Source organism: Alligator mississippiensis, chromosome 1 (genome assembly GCF_030867095.1).
Source record: "Alligator mississippiensis isolate rAllMis1 chromosome 1, rAllMis1, whole genome shotgun sequence".
In the NCBI taxonomy this organism is placed as follows: Eukaryota; Metazoa; Chordata; order Crocodylia; family Alligatoridae; genus Alligator; species Alligator mississippiensis.
Genome location: NC_081824.1, coordinates 302204956 through 302223968, shown reverse-complemented (window position 1 = coordinate 302223968; position 19013 = coordinate 302204956). Strand labels below are relative to the sequence as shown.

At 41.3% G+C, this 19013-nt stretch overlaps 1 protein-coding gene across 4 annotated transcripts in view; it reads left to right on the top strand.

Moving 5' to 3' along the window:
* KDM6A (lysine demethylase 6A) overlaps nucleotides 1-19013 on the top strand; it is a 246088-nt gene that overhangs the window by 169705 nt on the left and 57370 nt on the right. For 3 of the 4 annotated variants that reach the window (XM_059720780.1, XM_059720781.1, XM_059720782.1), the window contains exons 9-17: nucleotides 3292-3385; nucleotides 9392-9518; nucleotides 11375-11473; nucleotides 13690-13909; nucleotides 14473-14607; nucleotides 15076-15231; nucleotides 15901-15996; nucleotides 17502-17606; nucleotides 18561-18956. In XM_059720780.1, the coding sequence (XP_059576763.1) occupies nucleotides 3292-3385; nucleotides 9392-9518; nucleotides 11375-11473; nucleotides 13690-13909; nucleotides 14473-14607; nucleotides 15076-15231; nucleotides 15901-15996; nucleotides 17502-17606; nucleotides 18561-18956 (1428 nt within the window). The remainder of the gene's footprint in view (nucleotides 1-3291; nucleotides 3386-9391; nucleotides 9519-11374; nucleotides 11474-13689; nucleotides 13910-14472; nucleotides 14608-15075; nucleotides 15232-15900; nucleotides 15997-17501; nucleotides 17607-18560; nucleotides 18957-19013) is intronic. The other variant, XM_059720783.1, reaches the window with a different exon arrangement.

Below are 19013 nucleotides of genomic sequence, written 5' to 3'. Positions count from 1 at the left end.
ATATGCTTGTAGTGCTACCAAATGCTGAGGCTTTACAAAAAGTAAAGTGCTGTAGGGATGTGCATGACCCACTTGACTTGAGTGATGCAAAGTTCTTTCAAAGTTGCTATTCCTTTGTTTTTCCTCACCCTCATAGCAGAAAGGCTGCCTCCAGCACATGCTGCCATACACACTAGCTGGAGGCAACTGCAGCAAATAATGCAATGGGGTTGGAGGGGGACTTACGTCATCGCTAACCAGGAGTTAGGTCTCAGTCCTGCAGTAGCAGCTGTCAAAGACAGCCCTCAATCACCCATGGAGGGGAGAAGATGAGGAGAGAGAGGGCATGCTGTTCTCACTCCTGCGGCCCTGGGACTGTTACCCTGTCCCATGGCAGCAACTTTCAAAGACAGCCCCTGGTCTACAGTGTCTACTGCCAGTATTTCTCTCTAGGTACTGTACTTCTTAGTAGTACATGCCTAGAGGCAACAAAATTGTATGCTAATTTTAGACATGATAAGTTAATTTGATTGAGCTTCTTTAGTTTCCTGCTGTAAAGACATATTTCCATAGTTCAGACACTTCTTTTGACTCTCTATGAAGCCTTTTAGGTTTGTTGGCATCCATTTCAAAGTGTGGGCCTCCGAACACAGTTAGTTCTTCTGTTAATCTCTTTAATGCTATATGGCAGTAGTCATAACACCTTTCTACTGAATATTCCTTTTTCATACATCCAAGAGAACTGCATTTGCTCTCTTAGATACTCCACTGCACTATACACTCTAATTCAGTTACGTATTTATAGTGACTCATAATTCATTTTCTCAGTCACTGCTTTTCTGTGCATGTGATGCATGCTATTGGTTCAAGGACATTTAACCTTGCATTTACATATATTAAAAAATATTATTGAAATTAATCCAGCCTACCACTTAATCCAGATTTGTTCTATACACCTAGACCTGTTCTTATCTTTTATCATTCTAGCATGTTTTGTCAACTTCGAAATCACCAGCAGTGATTTTGCTTTCTTCCAGATAATTGAGAAAAATAATGAATAGCACTGGGTCAAGAACACATCCCTAAAGGACCTTACTGAAAGTGTCCCCATTGAATGATTTCCCTTTTAAGAGTTACTTTTTGAGCTCTGTCAGTTAATTTTTAATCCACTGGAAGTGGTATGTAGAATTTGCTTTGTGCTGACTCTTTAATCAGAAGTTGGTTATGTTAGTAGTTGGCTTTTGTCAAGCAAGTTTATAATTTCATTCAAAAAGATAATGTTTGTCTGTTAAGGTACAATTATCATGAAAACTTGTTGAATTGGCATTAACTAGGCTACCTGCCTTTAATTCTACGTTGATTAGATCCCATGTAGGTCTTTCATGATTTTGCCCACAATCATCTGGATTACACTTTTCAGTTATTAGCACTCTAGCTTTCTTGTTCTCTGGAATTTACCTAGCAATCTAAGATTTATAATATCAGTGAGCAAACAGCTACTTAAGCCAGTTCTCTTAGGTGTTGGGTATAAGGGTCTGGTTCTTCAAATTTTGGAGTGTTAACTTTAGCAGTCGGTTTTTAACATCGAGTTATAGTTGAGACAAAAAGTGATTTCTTATTATTGTAAGATGCTTATAATATGTCAACAAGTTTCTTTCCAAACATAGAACAAAAATACATACTTATATATTAAACACTCTTATATCTGTTAAAATTTCATTCGTTCCTAATAATACATTCTTTCTGATGGTCCTTAACTGTACTGCCCATAAATCGTCTTTTTCATTGCTGACATTAGTTTGTTTGTGTTTTTTCCTCAGCTGTCTATATGTTGTAATTGTTAATTTATGGCCATTGCTACCAGTTTTTTTTTGTTTATCATTTTTGTTGCCTTTTGGGTTTTTAATCATTTAATCATTAAGATCTCTTAAGTGATTGTAGAAATGTGATATTTGAGGTATCTAAAACATTTTAACATCTTCTGATAGTCATTTATGTGGTTTTATGTCATTTTTCTTCCTAGTCAGTTTTTGTCTTCGTTGTTTAAGCTTCAAGAAATTCTTCTATTTGAAGCACCAAGTATGTGTGTTACTGCTCAGGGCTATACTCTGTCTCTGTATAACAAATGTAACTAGGCCATGATCATTTACACCTAGAGAATAACTAACTCACTTCAGTGATCGGTTTTATATCGCATCTTTTGTTTAAGTCCAGTATTTAATTATGCCAAGCAGGACTTAATACTTATGTTAGAGTATTATGTATAGTTTTCTAGAAAGTCTGAGAAGTTTTACTGGTATCATTAGACTGCCAGGATCTGTCTTCCGGATTAGAAATCAGGGAAGGGAAACTAAGAAATTAAAGCATTAAAAATTACATTTACTATTGGCTAGTTATGACAGTATGACATTAATGTACCACCTGTGTGAGGAAGGTAGGCAAAACAAGTTACAGAAATGTTACTGTGAAAAGTCTTTCTAGTGAATGAAAGAGAGAATGCACATACACACCTGCTGTTCGGGGAAGCTAGTTTCATCACCTTGTTTCTGAACATATAGATAACACTTGTGAGTGAGTTTGCACTTCAGGGCCTTGCTAATATAATATACATGAATTGGAAATTAAAGATTTTTGCTTCAAGCACACTGGCATAACTTGCAAATGAAAGTATCTTAATGTTTTCGGTATAGCACAGGGCTTTTTTACTAGATGTGCAGTTTTCTGAATATTTTAGCTCTCAGTATGATGAAGCATGATTAAAATCCTGTCACAGGGCAGTAAACATTTACTGCCACCAGCAGGCTTCAGTTACTGAAAAGGTGATTTCAAAATACTGAAGGCTGGAAGACTTTTTTGCTTGGGGGCAGAGGTCTGTTGGTGTTTTTATTGCATTATCTCTAGACTGTAAACTTACAAACTTTTTGGATGGACCAAGTTGCTATTCTAGTGATAAATTTAGTATATAACCTTGCTACAGAAGATATGTAGGCCCAAATTCAAGAAAACCTGTGGGAATGGTTCAGTGACTATTAATTTTAATATAAATGGAATACTGTGTCTCAGACTTTTCCTCTAACTTATTTTATTTTATGTATTGATTTTTATACCAAATATTGTATCTTCAGGAAGGTTGTTATTCAACTGTAACATAAATCTGTATCATTAAAGTTTTCATATGCTCTCTCTGAGAAGAAAAAAGTTTTGGTATTTTGAGGACCAGGTTTTTATGGTATCAGGGTTGTGTGAAAATTGATAGTATAGGTAGGTTGTAAGGTTTATGAATAATCCATTTACTTCCTTTCCCTTTCGCAGAGAAAATATCACTCTGCAAAGGAAGCTTATGAACAACTTTTGCAGACCGAAAACCTTCCTGCACAAGTAAAAGCAGCTGTCTTACAGCAGTTAGGTATGTAAAAAGCTAAACAAAAAATGCTGTGTGTTTGGATTTGCCTCTTTTATTTTTCAGTCTTTGCATTCAGAAAATGTGGTTTTTGAAGGCCCTGTGTTTTAAGATAAGTCATAGTTTACTAAATAATCATCCATGTTAGTGAGAATAACAATGAATAAGACACGTACCAGAGGAAAACGGATATTTTAAATAGGGGAGTCTGGGTTGCCCTTGCACAATTTGCTGGTGTGTGACCCCCATTGGTGACATGGTTTGGCCCCTGACCCCTTAGAAGCTGGACAGCCCTGATTTATACTGCTGTACTAGGTGATAGTAGGGATCTACCTAAATTGCGCTGGAATTGCACTGCGCAGTAGCTCCTCTAATTTTGCTTTTATTTTTTCTGCTTCCCCCCGCCCCTCCCCCCCCCCCCCCCGGCTGCTGATTGGGACCTCCATGGCCCTACCGCTTGCTGGTTGCTCTTGATTAGCTGGGAGGCAAAAACCATGGGTTTTGCCTCCGACCACCGATTGGCAGAGGGGCCTTGGTGGCCCTGCTGTTTGCTGTTGATCAGCTAGGAGGCAAAAACTGTGGCGTGTATAAAACGGTGGTTTTTTTCCTCCCAGCCAGTCAGCAGCAAGCTGCAGGGGTCCCTCAGTCAATCAGCAGCAGTGTAGGTGCAAAGTGAAAAGAGCAAGATTAAAGGAGCCATTGCACAGTGCAATTTTTTCACAGATTCATAGATGTAGGGTCGGAAGGGACCTTGTAGATCTTCTAGTCCGACCCCCTGCCTTGGGCAGGAGATAAAACTGGGCTCAAATGACCCCAGCTAGGTAAATGTCAAGCCTCCTCTTAAAGACCCCAAGGTAGGAGCCAGCACCACTTCCCTTGGAAGCTGGTTCCAGATCCTAGCTGCCCTGACACTGAAATTTTCAGTGTGATTTAGTTAGATTCCTAGTGATACTGTGTTGGTTTTTAGAAGCAAGGTAGCTAGTAGCCCACCTCCTTTTATGTTTTTGAAAAAGTTCTCTAAGCATAGCTGAACTGCACTGTTTTGGGGTTTAGCATGTTCATTTTCTGCAATGTAAAAAGTAGAGGTGCACCGATACATCGGTCCATATCATATTGGCACTGATATAAGGAAAATTGCATTATTGGCAATCGGCATTTTGACTGATGTGGCCAATAATATTGCTGATACATGCTGTGTGCATGTGTGCAGCTGCAGCATACACACAGCCAGGAGTGGAGCCTGGCAGCTTGGAGAGCTGTGTCCTGCTGGTAAGTCTGGGGGGAAAGGGGTGGGGGGGGGAGAGAAGGGGCGTCTGGGCGGTAGATCGAGGCCCTCACAGTGAGGGAGGGAATGGGACTGGTGCAGGGACAGGTGCTGCACAGGCGGGGTGGGGTGCAGGACAGCTGAGAGTGAGTAATCTGGGAATCGCAGGGATGGGATAGCTCCCACCACTGCACGCATGCCTGGGAACATCATTGGAGTGGGGGGGGGGCATGTGCCCCACGGATCTTTGTGCAGGGTGAGGCTGGGCTACCCACTCAGGGCAGCGAGCGTTGGCAGTGCTGACAGGGGCTGCCGGGGGGGGCTACAGCATGGTTATGTGGTGCCTGTCCCTACCCCAGCCCTACTCCCTCCTTCATTGTTGGGGCCTCGATCTGCCTCCCCCTTCCCCCCCCCCCCCCACTTACCAGCAGAACGCAGCTCTCCAAGCTGCCAGGCTACACTCCTGGCTGTGTGCATGCCCTCTCAATTTGCCCCATGCCCTTCCCCCCTCACAGGCTTAGCAGCCCAATGCAGCTCTCCAGGCTGCTGGGCTGAATATCAGCAATTGGACCAGTATCAGCTGATATGGCTTGTTAATAATCAGCCATTGGTATCGGCCAAAAAAATCCTTACTGGTGCATCCCTAACAGAAAGGTGTTATAGATCTAGTTTTTACCTCTTATATTGACTGACAGCATTACTGAAAAGATGCTGGCACCACCGATATTTACTTATTTATTTATTTATTTATTTATTTAATTATTTAATTTTAAGTTACTGTGAAGGTTTATTATTAAATCTGCATTAAAGAAGGAAAAGTGCATTTAAAACCCTACTTTACATGTTAGGAAAAATTCAGCTATAATCTTTAGTCCAGACATATACTTTATTGGACAGGTAGAGCAGGCTATATTTAACTTATCTATATTTTAGATGTTTTGTTTAAACAAGGAACTTAGTCATGGTTCTGTTTACAGAATTGTCTGATCCAATATGAATTCTGTATCACTTCTCTCATGTTATTTATTTATTTCTTTAACTATTAATTTGCCCTCCTTCCATTCATCTTTTTTTCCCATTTGAAAATTGGTACTGAATAATTGACAATTGAGAGTGAACATCAAGCAAAAATTCAGTAATCCTTTTAGTCAGACCCTTCTCATAAACTTACCTAGTAAACTAGAGATGACAGTTTCCCCTCTTGACTGTAAATATTTGGGCCTATAGTAAGGTGCTAGTCTTTACATGCAGATGTACCCCACTGCATTTGGTCTGGGAGTATAGCCCTCTGAGGCCCAGGATATTAGATGCCATAGGCCAGAGGAACTTGCAGAGAGATTACTCTGAGAAATATGACTTAGTATGCAAGCATTATAGGGCTGTGCGAAACAGCTGTGTTTCATTTCGGATTTGGCCATTTCGGAGGACAGTGATTCATTTTGGTGTTTCAGATCACTGTCTTGTTTCGTTTCAGCTGAATCTGTTTCCAACGGGCTTCAAGGGAAGCTTTGTACAGCCCTACCTACCCAGGCTGGGGGCTGCAGGGTCCCAGCGGGGAGCAGGACAGGGCCATGGGTGGCTCGTCCAGGGGAGGAGAGGGGGCTGCTGCCCCTCAGTGCAGGTGAGGAGACGCCCACGTGGATCTCTGATCCTTGTCATGCTGGGGTCTCAGGACAGGGAAGCAGTGCAGAGCGGTGAGCAAGCCTTCTGGTCCCTGCCACACAACTTGGCTCCCTAAGAAGCAGAGATCAGCACTGTGGGTTTCCTCGATGCTGCTGCCCGCCCTGCGCTGCCCTGGCGACATGGGACTGTATGAGGTGGGCAGCAGCGGCAAGGATACCCTGGCGCAGATCTCTGCTCCCTGCTGAGCCCAGTTGTGCGGCAGGGACACCCCAGCCCCCGGTTCTATTTCCGCAGCTCTCTGATCGTTCCCCCAGCTCTTCCCGGGGAGTGCGGGCCCCCAGATCTGTGTGCCAGGTTTTAGCAGGCTGCTGCTGGAGGCTGGGGCCAGCGGCAGCACTGCAGTCTTCCCAGCACTCGGGGAAATGATCAGAGAGCTGGGGGAAGCCATCAGAGAGCTGTGGAATTGAACTGGGAGGTAGATGTCAATATCAGAGCAGTCCTCCCTCCCCACTTTTCCCTTCCCTCTTAGTTTTTGTTCCCTGCAAGCCCAGCTCTGAAACTGAAATTCTCCAAAACATTTCCGAAACATTTCAGAGCCTTCCTTTTCGATTAGGATTCAGTGTTTTAGGCGCCGAAATGGCCTGATGAAACACCTCTGAAACAAAACAGCTGCTGAAATTTCACACAGCCCTAGCAAGCAACATAGAAAATAAAAGGCAAGGTCAGATGATGGGAAAAACTGGTGTGTTAGGTCTCTTCAGAGATTTGGAGAAGACCTGCTGCCTGGAGAAGAACAGTAGCTAAAAGTCAAAGGAAGACCAGTAAAAATATTTGCATAAAAGGAGTTGGAGCAGGAGCAAGATTAGTGTAAGGCTGTGCTAAGCAGATGCAGTTAACTGCTGATCCAAGGAAGAGGTTGAAGACTTGGGAAAGGGCCAGAAGTATTTGGAGACATACAGGGATGAAAGATTGTGTCCAAAAGCAAATGTTTTTGGTTTTGAAGACATTTTTTACTTGATTAATGAAGAACCAAGAGTGAAACACTTGTGTAAAATTCAGCTTTGCATTTGGAAATACAAGTTAGGCACTGAAGAGTAAAGTAGAAGTAAGGCACAATAGTGTGTCTAAACTGGGAGGGACAGACGCACTCAACACACTAATACACTTAACTAAGTGTCTTACATAGAGACATAACTCCAGGGCTTATGTTTTGGGGAGGACTGCAAGGACCCCTCAAAGGTGCAAAGTGGCAACCAAAGGTTTAAAAAATGTAGCAAGTCAGCAATGAAGACTATACTTGTCAAGGCCAGAGGAGATGATGATATAGTAACCAAGATGTTGAAAGACTGAGCCAAGAGTTTTTGATGGTGTAGAAGCAGAGGAAAACTGTATTGTTGAGCTGTTCTGCTGGAAGAATCTTCCAAATATGCAATATGGCTTGGAGGATCTAGGGGACCAAGTTGAAGATTGTGTTATGGGCTTACCTAACAGGGACAATAGTAGTAATGTCCAAAGCAACTGAAAAAGCACTTGTGTGAGTGAGCGAAAGGAGGGGAGGGGGAGAAGTTAACATTTTCCAGGCTTATTTTCTGTGGGTTTTTTTTTATGGCTTTGGCCCCCTGCATCATCAAATTCACTCTCCTTTTGCAAGCCAGGGCTGTTTAAAAGGTTTGTAAGATCATCCACTCCCAGCACTCACAGACCTAAGCCACGAAACACACTATAAAAAAAACCAAGCAAAACTCTACCATGTGTCAAGGAATTGGGGAAGTAAAAGGAATCTAGTACACCACATTAAAAACTGGATTTAGACTGAAGAAGAGAAGGCTGAAGAGAAGTTTGATAAGTTTCAAATATGTAAAGGGTTATTATAAAGTGGATGGTGATTAAACTTTTCTGTGGCTGCAAGGTACAGGATAAGGAGCAATAGTATTAAATTGCAACAAGGGAAATTTAGATAGGATGTTAGAAATAAGTTTCTCAGTGGGAGAGTGGTTCAATACTGGAAGAGATTACCTACAGCAGGGATGTTATATGCACCTTGTGCCCCAGGCCAGAACTGGACTGTAGGGCTTGGCTTCTCCCAGGCCAGACCTAGCCTGGGGCATGCAGCAACTCCAGCTCTGATTTGGGACACGTGGCAGTGGTGGTAGAAGCTCCGGCTCCATCGCGGGGCCTATAGCGGCAGCTCCAGCCCCCACCACGTGCCCCAGGGCTGGAGCTAATGTTTCAGCTTGCTCTATGCTAGAGCTGGAGCTGCCACCTTATGCCCTTTGCCAGAGGTGGACCTGGTGCTGCTACTATGTGCCCTGTTCTGCAGCAGCATCTCCAGTACAAGGCACATGACAGCAGCAGCAGCAGGGCTGACAGCTGAGGAAGTAGGGTTGTGACAATGATGAAGGTCAGAGAGTGACCTTGGGTGTCAAACCTTGCTCACCCTTCTGCTGCCGATTGCCGTGCCCACCAGGGCTCTGATTCTGCAGCATGCCATTCCCTCTGGCCACACCTCCCATCTTCAGTTGCCTGCTATTAGCATGGAGGGCCAGATAGAGCAACTTTACTGTGCTTAACCTAGAGAGGTTATTCAGTTTCCAACCTTGGAAGTTTTTAAAAGCAACTTAGGCAAACACTTTTCTTGGATGATTTAGACAGGGGTGATTCTGCCTTGAACAGTGTTGGCTTGAGGTCGCTTCTAACCCTAGATTCCTGTGATTCAATTGTAATGGATCCTTGTCCTTGTAAAGATGTTGACAGTTAATTAACACTTGCATAATCAGGGACAACTTCAGTTGACTTTATTTTTGGCTAGATTCTGTAAAGAGAATGTAGATTATACTCGATTCTAAATAATTTTTATAGATATAGATATATGTAATGTTATTGGCAGAAGAGCACTTCCACAGATTACTAAGAAAACATGCATAAAGGGTACCCAACAATCAATAATAAAATTAAGGCCACTTTCTGATTTAGGAGCTTTTGAAAACTGTATCAGTAATCTTGTATGCAGTTGATTTTTTGTGTTTGTTTTTTTTTTTAAAGAGGACAAATATTACCGACACCAAAGGAAATTAAGAAAAAGTACTTGAGAACTTGGTTTCTGTGATTTGTTATTTCTTCTGTAGGCTGGATGCATCACACCGTGGATCAGCTAGGAGACAAAGCAACCAAGGAAAGTTATGCTATTCAGTATCTCCAGAAGTCTCTAGAGGCAGATCCTAATTCTGGCCAATCCTGGTATTTCCTGGGAAGGTGAGAACTTGTGGTATAAAGCTGTTTTGTTCGTTCTTTTTCTTAATAAAGCCTGTTCTGAGAGACTGGTTGAGCTGAATACGTTCAGATAAGTGTTCTCATTCACAAAGAAGTATCATGAAAGTTTCAATTGAAGAATACTTTTTCTTCAAGTTACAGCACTAACTTTGAAAAAATAAGGAAAAATATTGTAGCTAGTGAAGTGTAGCTTTGTTGTTTGTTCTAAAATTATCAATATAATTAAGTATAAGTGGTTTTGAGAAATAGAAATAATTACTGTTCATAATACATAATGTAAACATTAAAATAGGTAAGCAGAAAATATTTCATGTATATCAGTGAAAGTGTGCGAGACTCTTTGGACTTTAAGCTATTGTCATCCAAGTTGCATGTTTGCTGTAGCCTGTTTCTACTCTGCTTGCTTTTCCTCTGTGTACCACATCAAACTGCATCATCCCTCTTTACTTGCAGTTGTCTGCAAAAATGCTTGCATTTAGCTTCATTATTTTATTATTCTTTTCCTCTTTTTCATGCACAAGCTCTTATACTAAAATATGTAATGCTTTATTTTTCTCTATATAAATACATATATTATTTGTAAACTGTATGCCTTGATAGTTTGTCCATACCTTTAATATTAACTCTGTTTAGCAAAAGTAATATTGCCTTGTAAGTTAAATAGTATTCATTTTATGCCTTTCTATTTATTTTTTTAAATAAAAGCTAGTTTTTAGCAGATTAATTCAGCTTGCAATAACCCTTTATTCAGTTATTAGCTTAATAGTAATAAGGTTTATATTCTCTAGGCTGCAACTTCAGGGTGACTTGAGTGTGTTCTTGAGAACAGATCTCTTCCATCCAATCAAGAAAAGTATTACATTGATAATACTTGCCCCTGCCTGTTCTTTACTAGTATAAACTTTCCTTTCTTATCTATTTAGTATAAAAATACGTAATTCTTGTCCAAACAAAGAATGGAGTATAGGCAGTATAGACAGTAGACCCATATTGTATGCAAACTTAAGCGCATTATTTTTTCATTTGAAAAAAAATTCACTGCTTTTATTTTACATTTGATTTTGACAAGACAAGCATTTCTCCTTGTAGCCAAATTGTTGCCTTCAGTTCTTTTAACTCTTGTTTTTGTTTAGCATGTCATGCAACTTTTGACATTCTTAGATGTACTTACTGCTGTGATTAAATTATGGAACTATCCAGAATAGTAAAATCAGAATTTTCACTAAGTTTGTTGCTATTTATACACAGTAAAACTATACTTTTTATTGTTTATTGTTGAACATTTTTATCAAGGAAGGACTTATAAATATTATCACTATATAGTTGTCCAAAGAAGACAAAAGAGGTAGTGTAGAGTTTTAAAAATATCACTGTTATAATTACAGACTGTTTTATAGTATTTTAATTTTCATAACATGGTTACATTATTCTTTTTTTATGTTGCAGTGTAGGCTGCCTGTTCCCAAATACTCAGTTTACTTTATTGCTATCTGTATTATAATGTTCATTTTAACTAGTTAGTTACTACAAGTGAAACAAGGGTTCATCTTCAGAATTGTATTAATTCTGAATGTTGGCATTTTTCATATAGAGGGCACTTAAAATGTTAAACTGTGGGCAGCTGGTGCTGAAAAATGAACTAATTATGTTATACAAATAATTAGTCATTTTGATTGAGAAGTTCATGACAATTGGTTTCTGTCTAACTTACAAAAAAGGCAAAAAAATTTTAAGCATGTCTGAGCATGTATTTGCATGATTTATACTAGCATTATTGCAAGCCTTCTTCATTAATCATTTTGTTAAATATTACAGAAGTTCTTTCTCTTTTCTCCCAGGTGCTATTCAAGTATTGGGAAAGTTCAGGATGCCTTTATATCTTATAGGCAATCTATTGATAAATCAGAAGCAAGTGCAGATACATGGTGTTCTATAGGGTAAGAATTAATTAGGGAAAAGCAGTATTGTCATTGAATTTTAATGCATTTTTATGGAGGTTTATCTTTTTTAGCACTTTAGTGGTCTCGTTTGATCATATAGCAGTGGTCACCAGCTGGTCAATTGTGATCGACTGGTCGATCATGGAGCCTCTTGCAGTTGATCTGAGGCTGGGGGCACTGAGTGCATGCATGCATGTGCCCCCCCCACCCCAGCCCAGCAGGTTAGTCTGTGAGGGAGGGACGGGGCAGGGGCCAGATCAATGCCCCCATGGTGAGGGACAGTGTGTGGAAGCAGACGTAAGATGAGTGAGGCCTGGGCCAGGGGGAGGTGAGAGGATTGAACCTCAGTGGCATGTCCAGGGGTGCAGGGGTCTCCTGCCGCTGTGCACACCCTGGCAGAGGCACCATGGGGCATGTGCCCCCCCCCCACCTGTGTGTGGCAGAGGTGGCTGCCATTGCGGCCTGGGCTTTGTGCCCTGAGCCCAGCGCAGCTGGCCCAGAAGCTGCCCGACACCACATGCACCCACTGCTGGGTGAGCAAGGGGTGATGCTTAGCCCAGCAGCGGGATGCATGTGGCATTGAGCTACTCCCAGACCAGTTGCAGTGGGCCTCAGGTTGCAAAGCGCAGCCCACAACAGCAGCTGCCTCTGCTGCACACAGATGGTGGGCACATGCTGCCGCCCCCCCCCCCCCCCCCGGCAGGACAGCATGAACGGCTGCAGGAGTGGTGAGGGAGGGAGCGGGACAGGGACAGGGACAGGCCATGCACAGCTGGGGTGGGACGTGGGATGGACCTGTGAATGGCTCATCTGCAGGGGGCTGGGGGGGGGGGGGGGCATGCAGCCCGGGAGGTCATGGGGGACTGTCCCTAGATCTGTACACAGGGCGGAGTGTGACCCCCCCTCCGCCCCCCAAAAACCACCTCCCAGCACCGCCACCCTTCCTGAGCACAGTGCAGCCCAACCCCCCCTCCCTTGCTGGGAAGAGCCCAGAGCCTGGCACAGCCTTCCCCTCCCCCCACCCCTTTCCCGCCCTCCCAGAGGGTATGGGGGCTGTGTGCCTGGGATCTGCACAGAGGGAAGGGTGGGCTGCCACTGCAGGATGGTGGTAGGAGGCTGCGCTGGGCTCTTCCCGGGGGGGGGGTTGGACCGTGCTGCACTTGGTGCAGGTGGCAGCGGTGCTAGGAGGGAGGTTGGGCGGGGCTACAACGAATTTTTGAGTGGCTGCAGCTCTCCCCCCAGCCCCGCTTCCAACTGCTGCTGTCAGGCCTGAGCCCAGCCCAGTACCCCCGCCAGGAACAGCCTAGCACCGCATGCAGTTCCAGGGGTGAACACCCCCCATGCCCTCCTGTGCTGCATGCCCGCCCCCAGACGAGCCAGTCACGGCTCTGTCCTGCACCCTAACTGTACAGGGCCTGCCCCAGCCCCACTCCCTCCCTTACCGGCTGGGAGGGGGGGCAGATCGAGGCCCTAGTGGAGAGAGAGGGGGCAGCGCACAGGCAGGAGCAGAGGTTGTGGGGAGTGGGGGATGTGCCCCCCAGGCCTCCGCTTGTCTCGCCACGTGGTCAGGGCCCCCCCCCCCCCCGCTCCTGCCTGTGCCCTGCTCCCTCCCTTCCAGCTGGGGGCTTGATCTGCCCTGCTCCCCCTCCACAGCCCTTTCCCCTCTCCTGCCCCTCCCTCTACAGACTTGCCTGCTGGGGGGCATGTCCCCAAATAATTTTCTCCCTTCCACCTTGATCTGTCCGTCCCGTTTCCCCCCCCCCCCCACCACCACCACAGACTGACCAGGGGGGGGGGCACAGTAGATCTGGGGTTGCTTTTTAATTCAAAAAGTGATCTACTTAAAAAGGTTGCAGACCACTGTCAGAGAGCTTCTAATTTCTAGTTCAGCACATTGATGTTATATCAGATTTCTAGTTTAATATGTGAATGTTCTATCAGTCATGCTATGCTTGTTTTGAAGTAAAGGTAATACATGGATATTTACTTGCTTAAAGTTTTATGATTCTGGACATGTTTTGTATTTGCTTTGCACATTAAAGTATAAAAATGTAGCACTTCACGGATGTCACAATAAATCGGGTAGTAGCATATTCCACTTAGCAATTCTCATTATCCTTTTTAATACCATATTTTGGTAGGGGCTGGGTATATTATTCCTTTTTATTTGGATATTTCTACAAATTCTGAATTTCATTAATCTTTCTATTTAGTGTGCTGTATCAACAGCAGAATCAGCCTATGGATGCTTTACAGGCCTATATCTGTGCTGTACAATTGGACCACGGCCATGCTGCAGCCTGGATGGACCTAGGCACACTCTATGAGTCCTGCAACCAGCCTCAGGATGCCATTAAATGCTACTTAAATGCAACTAGGAGCAAAAATTGTAGTAATACCTCTGCACTTGCAGCACGGATAAAGTATTTACAGGTAAAACTTAAAGCTTTAAGAAAAGGGAAATATTTTATCAGGTATATAACAGAGGGGAGGGGGAAATGACACAAGTTAATGTGTAATTGTTTCATGGTGTGTATAAACTGTTTCCATATGTATTGTAAACATACCATAGCTTGTAAAATCATTTTACTTTTCATTTTTAAGTGAGATTCAATCCTTTAAAAATGCTGTTTTGCACGCTTACTCAATGCATATTGATTTACATTGCTTTAATTTTTTCTATGTATTGTCTACATTTTTAAGTTGTCATAGCATTTAGAGAGAGAACACACACGCACTATCTTTCACTCTTGTTTGCAATTTCAGAAGAAAAGAGTTACGAGACCTCTGAAACCAGAGCTCAACTTTGTTCTGATTCTCACAAAGGTTTATATTCTGGTTACCCTCTTTATACTTAGCACCTTTCTGAAACCCCAAATTTTAAATCTATCCTTTCTTTAAGACGTAATTAGCTACAGATTTTAGGAAGATTTCGTGGACTTGCTCTTACTAAAGTAGGCTTGTGTTAAATTTGCTTTTTACATAATTTTTCCTAGGCTCAGTTGTGTAACCTTCCACAAGGTAGTCTACAGAATAAAACTAAATTACTTCCTAGTATTGAGGAGGCATGGAGCCTACCAATCCCCGCAGAGCTTACCTCCAGGCAGGGTGCCATGAACACAGCACAGCAGGTGAGAAGTTGGGTTATATTCTGCAGGTGCCCAGCTTTAAGGGTTCTTTACAATCTGTAGTGGTCAAGCATATTTTACTTGAGTTCAGGTCTGGCTTTCATGAATAAAAAGCCTTTGATTTATTTGCAAAGGGATACTAACTCAGAAAAGACTCCCTATAAAGTGAGAGAAATATGGGGGTACCACTTTAGAACCTTTGTGGATTTTCATTACTTTGAGAATTTTCATCTTAAGTTGAAATGCTACAATGGATATTTAAAAAAATAATAATAATAATAATGATGATGATGCCATGAAAGGTACACATTCCTCCATTGATGACCATATGGAAACTGATTTTCAGTTACTGAGGTCAACTTCAGCATATTCACACAGCCCTTTTAAAATATGCAGCTGGTAAAAGTATATAGTTTAAAGGAAAAAATTAAGAATATATAGAACCATATTTTTGTCTTCTGTGATTCTTAGGCTTGTAAACCTCATCATCCAAATACTGAACCTGTACTAGGCCTCACTCAAACACCAATTTCACAGCAATCCTTGCCACTACACATGATTCCTTCTAGCCAAGTAGATGACCTGTCCAGTCCTGCCAAGAGGAAAAGAACATCTAGTCCATCAAAGGTATATATTCTGGTGAATTAAAGGTCCCCATGCCAAAAATATACAAAAAACTGCACAGCAATTATGCCATGTACACAGCACTTTTGCTGTAATTGTAATCCTTTGGCACCAAGGTGTGGAATGTTTTAAGTATGGAATGAGGTTAGTGCATTTTCATCCATCTGTTTAATTAGAAGATTATAATTAAAATAGTAACTCCCCCAATGCAGTACACATCAGTGGCACTATATAAGTAATAATCCCAACCTCAGAACAAAATACAAGTATGTAGGGTAATAGTTAGACAGGGAAATGATCATGTTGTCCTGTCTATTGCCTTGACTTATATTTAGAATCCAAAATGTTTCATCATCACATAATGCTGTTATTATAATAGGTGAAATATTCTATCTTTAATGATAGTACACCTTTAAACTAACCTCTCAATGTGATTTGGTTCTTTGTCATAATGGTATTAGATAATTTATTGATGTTGTTTACCTTTGTTGCACTGTTCTTAAATTTTGTTGACTTAAATAGATTGAAGTATAGTATATATTAGCATACTTTTTATATATTTTATTATTCTTGAACCTGTGATAAGAACTTTCATTAATAAGTTACTATCTAGTTTTTGTATAATTGTTTGATCTTTCGATAGTCACACCTTTGAATTTAATTCTTCCTCAGAATACTTCAGATGCATGGAGCAGTGGCCATACAGTGTCACATCCTCCTGTACAGCAACAAGTTCATTCTTGGTGCTTGACACCACAGAAATTACAGGTAGGTACATTGAAGGAAAGCTCTAGGTGACATGAGATTTATTTTCTTACTTGAATACGAACACCTGAAAACTTTTGATCAGTTGTAAATTTCTCAAATTGAAATCGGATATAAAATACTTCAGTATATTTTGCTTATACTGCTTATAGGTTGATAGGAATAGCTTTAATAGTTTTAGCTTCCCTGTGATGTGCATAAGATGAAGCCTAAATTTATATTTTTAAAAGCCTGAATTTATTTTAATGAATGACCTTAGCTAAATACTAAATATTTAAGTGCTCTAAGAAATTTGTAAAATGGATAGATAAAAGTAATCCTTTTTCTTTTCTTTTAACATTTTAAAAGTTGTCATACTTTGGGATGTCAGAAAAATAGTAGCACTTACAGTACTGCCTGAGATTTTTAAAGAGCTGTAGAACTCCTGCAATCCCTTCTTCCCCTGTGAGTTACTTTTCTTGGATCCTCGTTCTATAAGTTGATTAAACCATTAATGAAGAAAGTTAAGACTTTTTGCAAAGGTTTTCACACGTGAGTGTATTCAAATTAAATCTGATACTCCTGGGTTTCACACCACATAGTCTCTGTAATAAAACATTGGATTATTGAAATCTTGGTTCAAATCCAGTTTCTTTTGATAATTCTTTTGTTCTTCAGCTTATTTAAATTTGTTCTTCAGCTTCAGTCAGTTGCATTGGTAATTTGTTCCACGTTCAGCAATAGCAAAAGAAGAAACAGTTTTAGAAATTTGTTTTTTAAAAGAATATTCCTTAGCTAATGTCCCTTGGCCAGTCAAAATTGGTATTTTATGCTGTTTGACTTTTTACACCCTCTTCTGTCCCAACTCCTGCTGCCTCACTCATTTTCATCTCCCCCTCTTCATATAAACTTTGTCAACTGTCATCTTATTCTGCATCTCTTACTTTTCTTCTCTTTCATACTGCTCTAGCATTCTCTTTCCTCTCCCAGTTTCTTCCTTTTAAAATGACATTGTCATTAGTCCCTTTTGTCTATACATAGAATAAATGATTTATCAACCTTAATTTATTATGGTTTCATTACCCTTGAAGGGCAAAGCCAGAAAGGTGTTGTGAAGGTCACCTAAAGTGAAAATGAGTAAAACCTTTATCCATGTTGTAGTGTGTGTATGTAATTTAATTTACAGAGAGACTACCTCAAAACTTTTCTTCCAAAATATACTGGTAATATTTTTACTTCTTTTGTTGTTGTTGTTGTTGTTGTTATTATTGTTGTTATTATTTTCTCTTTCATCTGTGAAACTCAGTTCTCCTTAGTAATAGGAATCTGACTACATGTGGGGAGGAAAGGTACTGGTATTAAGTGCTTATTATAATGTAGTAGCTTTTAGAAAGAGGTTTGGACCCCTAAAACAGCTTTTGGTCATGTTTTCACAGTTTAATTTTTTTTCCTCTGGTCATAATGGGATTTCTTTTTAAAATAAACTATCCGAACTATTCTGAAGAATACCATGGTATTATATTTTCCAGCACTTGGATCAGCTGCGTGCAAACAGAAATAATTTAAATCCAGCACAGAAAGCAATGCTGGAACAGCTGGAGAGTCAGTTTGTCTTCATGCAGCAACACCAGCAGGTGAGAGCAAAAATATTTTTCTGTTCTTCAGAACTTGCGTCAGTAATGCAGTCTATTTTCTTTTTTTGAACTCTGAGCTATTCCTGTTGTACAAGTTTTTGTGCACTTTTCAGCATGTTACATAACATCTTCTGTTTCCATTACATTGTGATATATTTTTCTTTTTTCATTGAAGCTTCCTGGCTGAAAGACAGTTGTGCTTATTTGTTCTGTATGATGGGACTACCAAAGAGAATAACTAGCCAACCTTTAAAATGGATTTTCCTAAATAAGTTAACCAGCAGCATTTTGAAGAGCAGTCTAAGAAATACCCATTTGTAATAGTAGTCCTCTGATATCTCAGTCTCTCAGTCTTGTTCATTGCTCACTTTCACAGTGTCCAGTTGTAAAAACTGCATCTCTCAGACTTAATATTATTGCTGTTAATAGTCTGAAGGAATAGTATTCCAAAATGTGATTTACTCACTGTTTGTGAGCACATCAGTCAGACCTACTCAATACACATTTTGAAAATATCTGATTTCTGACCTACCAAAAAGATTGGTTGAATAAAAATAAAAATTTTAAACTGAACCTTTAAATCCTCCTGGGCATGTCTGCATGTGATGCTTTGCTGCCGTAGCAATGCGCTACGGCGATGCAGCGTCTTCAGTCAAAACCCGTGATGCTGCAGCTATGTCACCGTAGTGATACACTTCCCCATTATAGTGGGTTGCTACAGCGATGAAGTGCTTAAAAATAACCATGTGTGGTACGCACAGCGCAATACTAGCTGTTCCTTTTGCGCATACTATCACATGGCACAGTAAGTACTAAATGATGGCTCAGGAACAACAGTGCCATAGCAGCACGTGTAGACAATGCCCCCTGTGTAGTAGAAATATATGCTACATAATATTTATTGTTTAATCAGATAATTAGCTATGCTCTTTTGTTGTATTTGTATTTCATTAGATTAGACAAACAGGAGTTGCACAGGTACGATCTACTGGAATTCCTAATGGGCCAACAGCTGACTCATCACTGCCTACAAACTCTGTCTCTGGTCAGCAACCTCAAGTTGCTCTAACCAGAGTGCCTAATGTCGCTCAGCCTGGAATCCGTCCGGCCTGCCCTGGGCAGCCTATGGCTAATGGACCCTTTCCAGCAGGCCAAGTTCCCTGCAGCACAGCAAGAACGCTGGGTAGTACAGACACTATTTTGATAGGCAATAATCACATAACAGGAAGTGGAAGTAATGGAAACGTGCCTTACCCGCAGCGAAACGCACTCTCTCTACCTCATAACCGCACAAACCTGACCAGCAGCGCAGAGGAGCCGTGGAAAAACCAACTATCTAACTCCACTCAGGTATACAATTCAGTTTACTATTGCAGTACAGTAACATGGTATAGTAACCAAGTCACT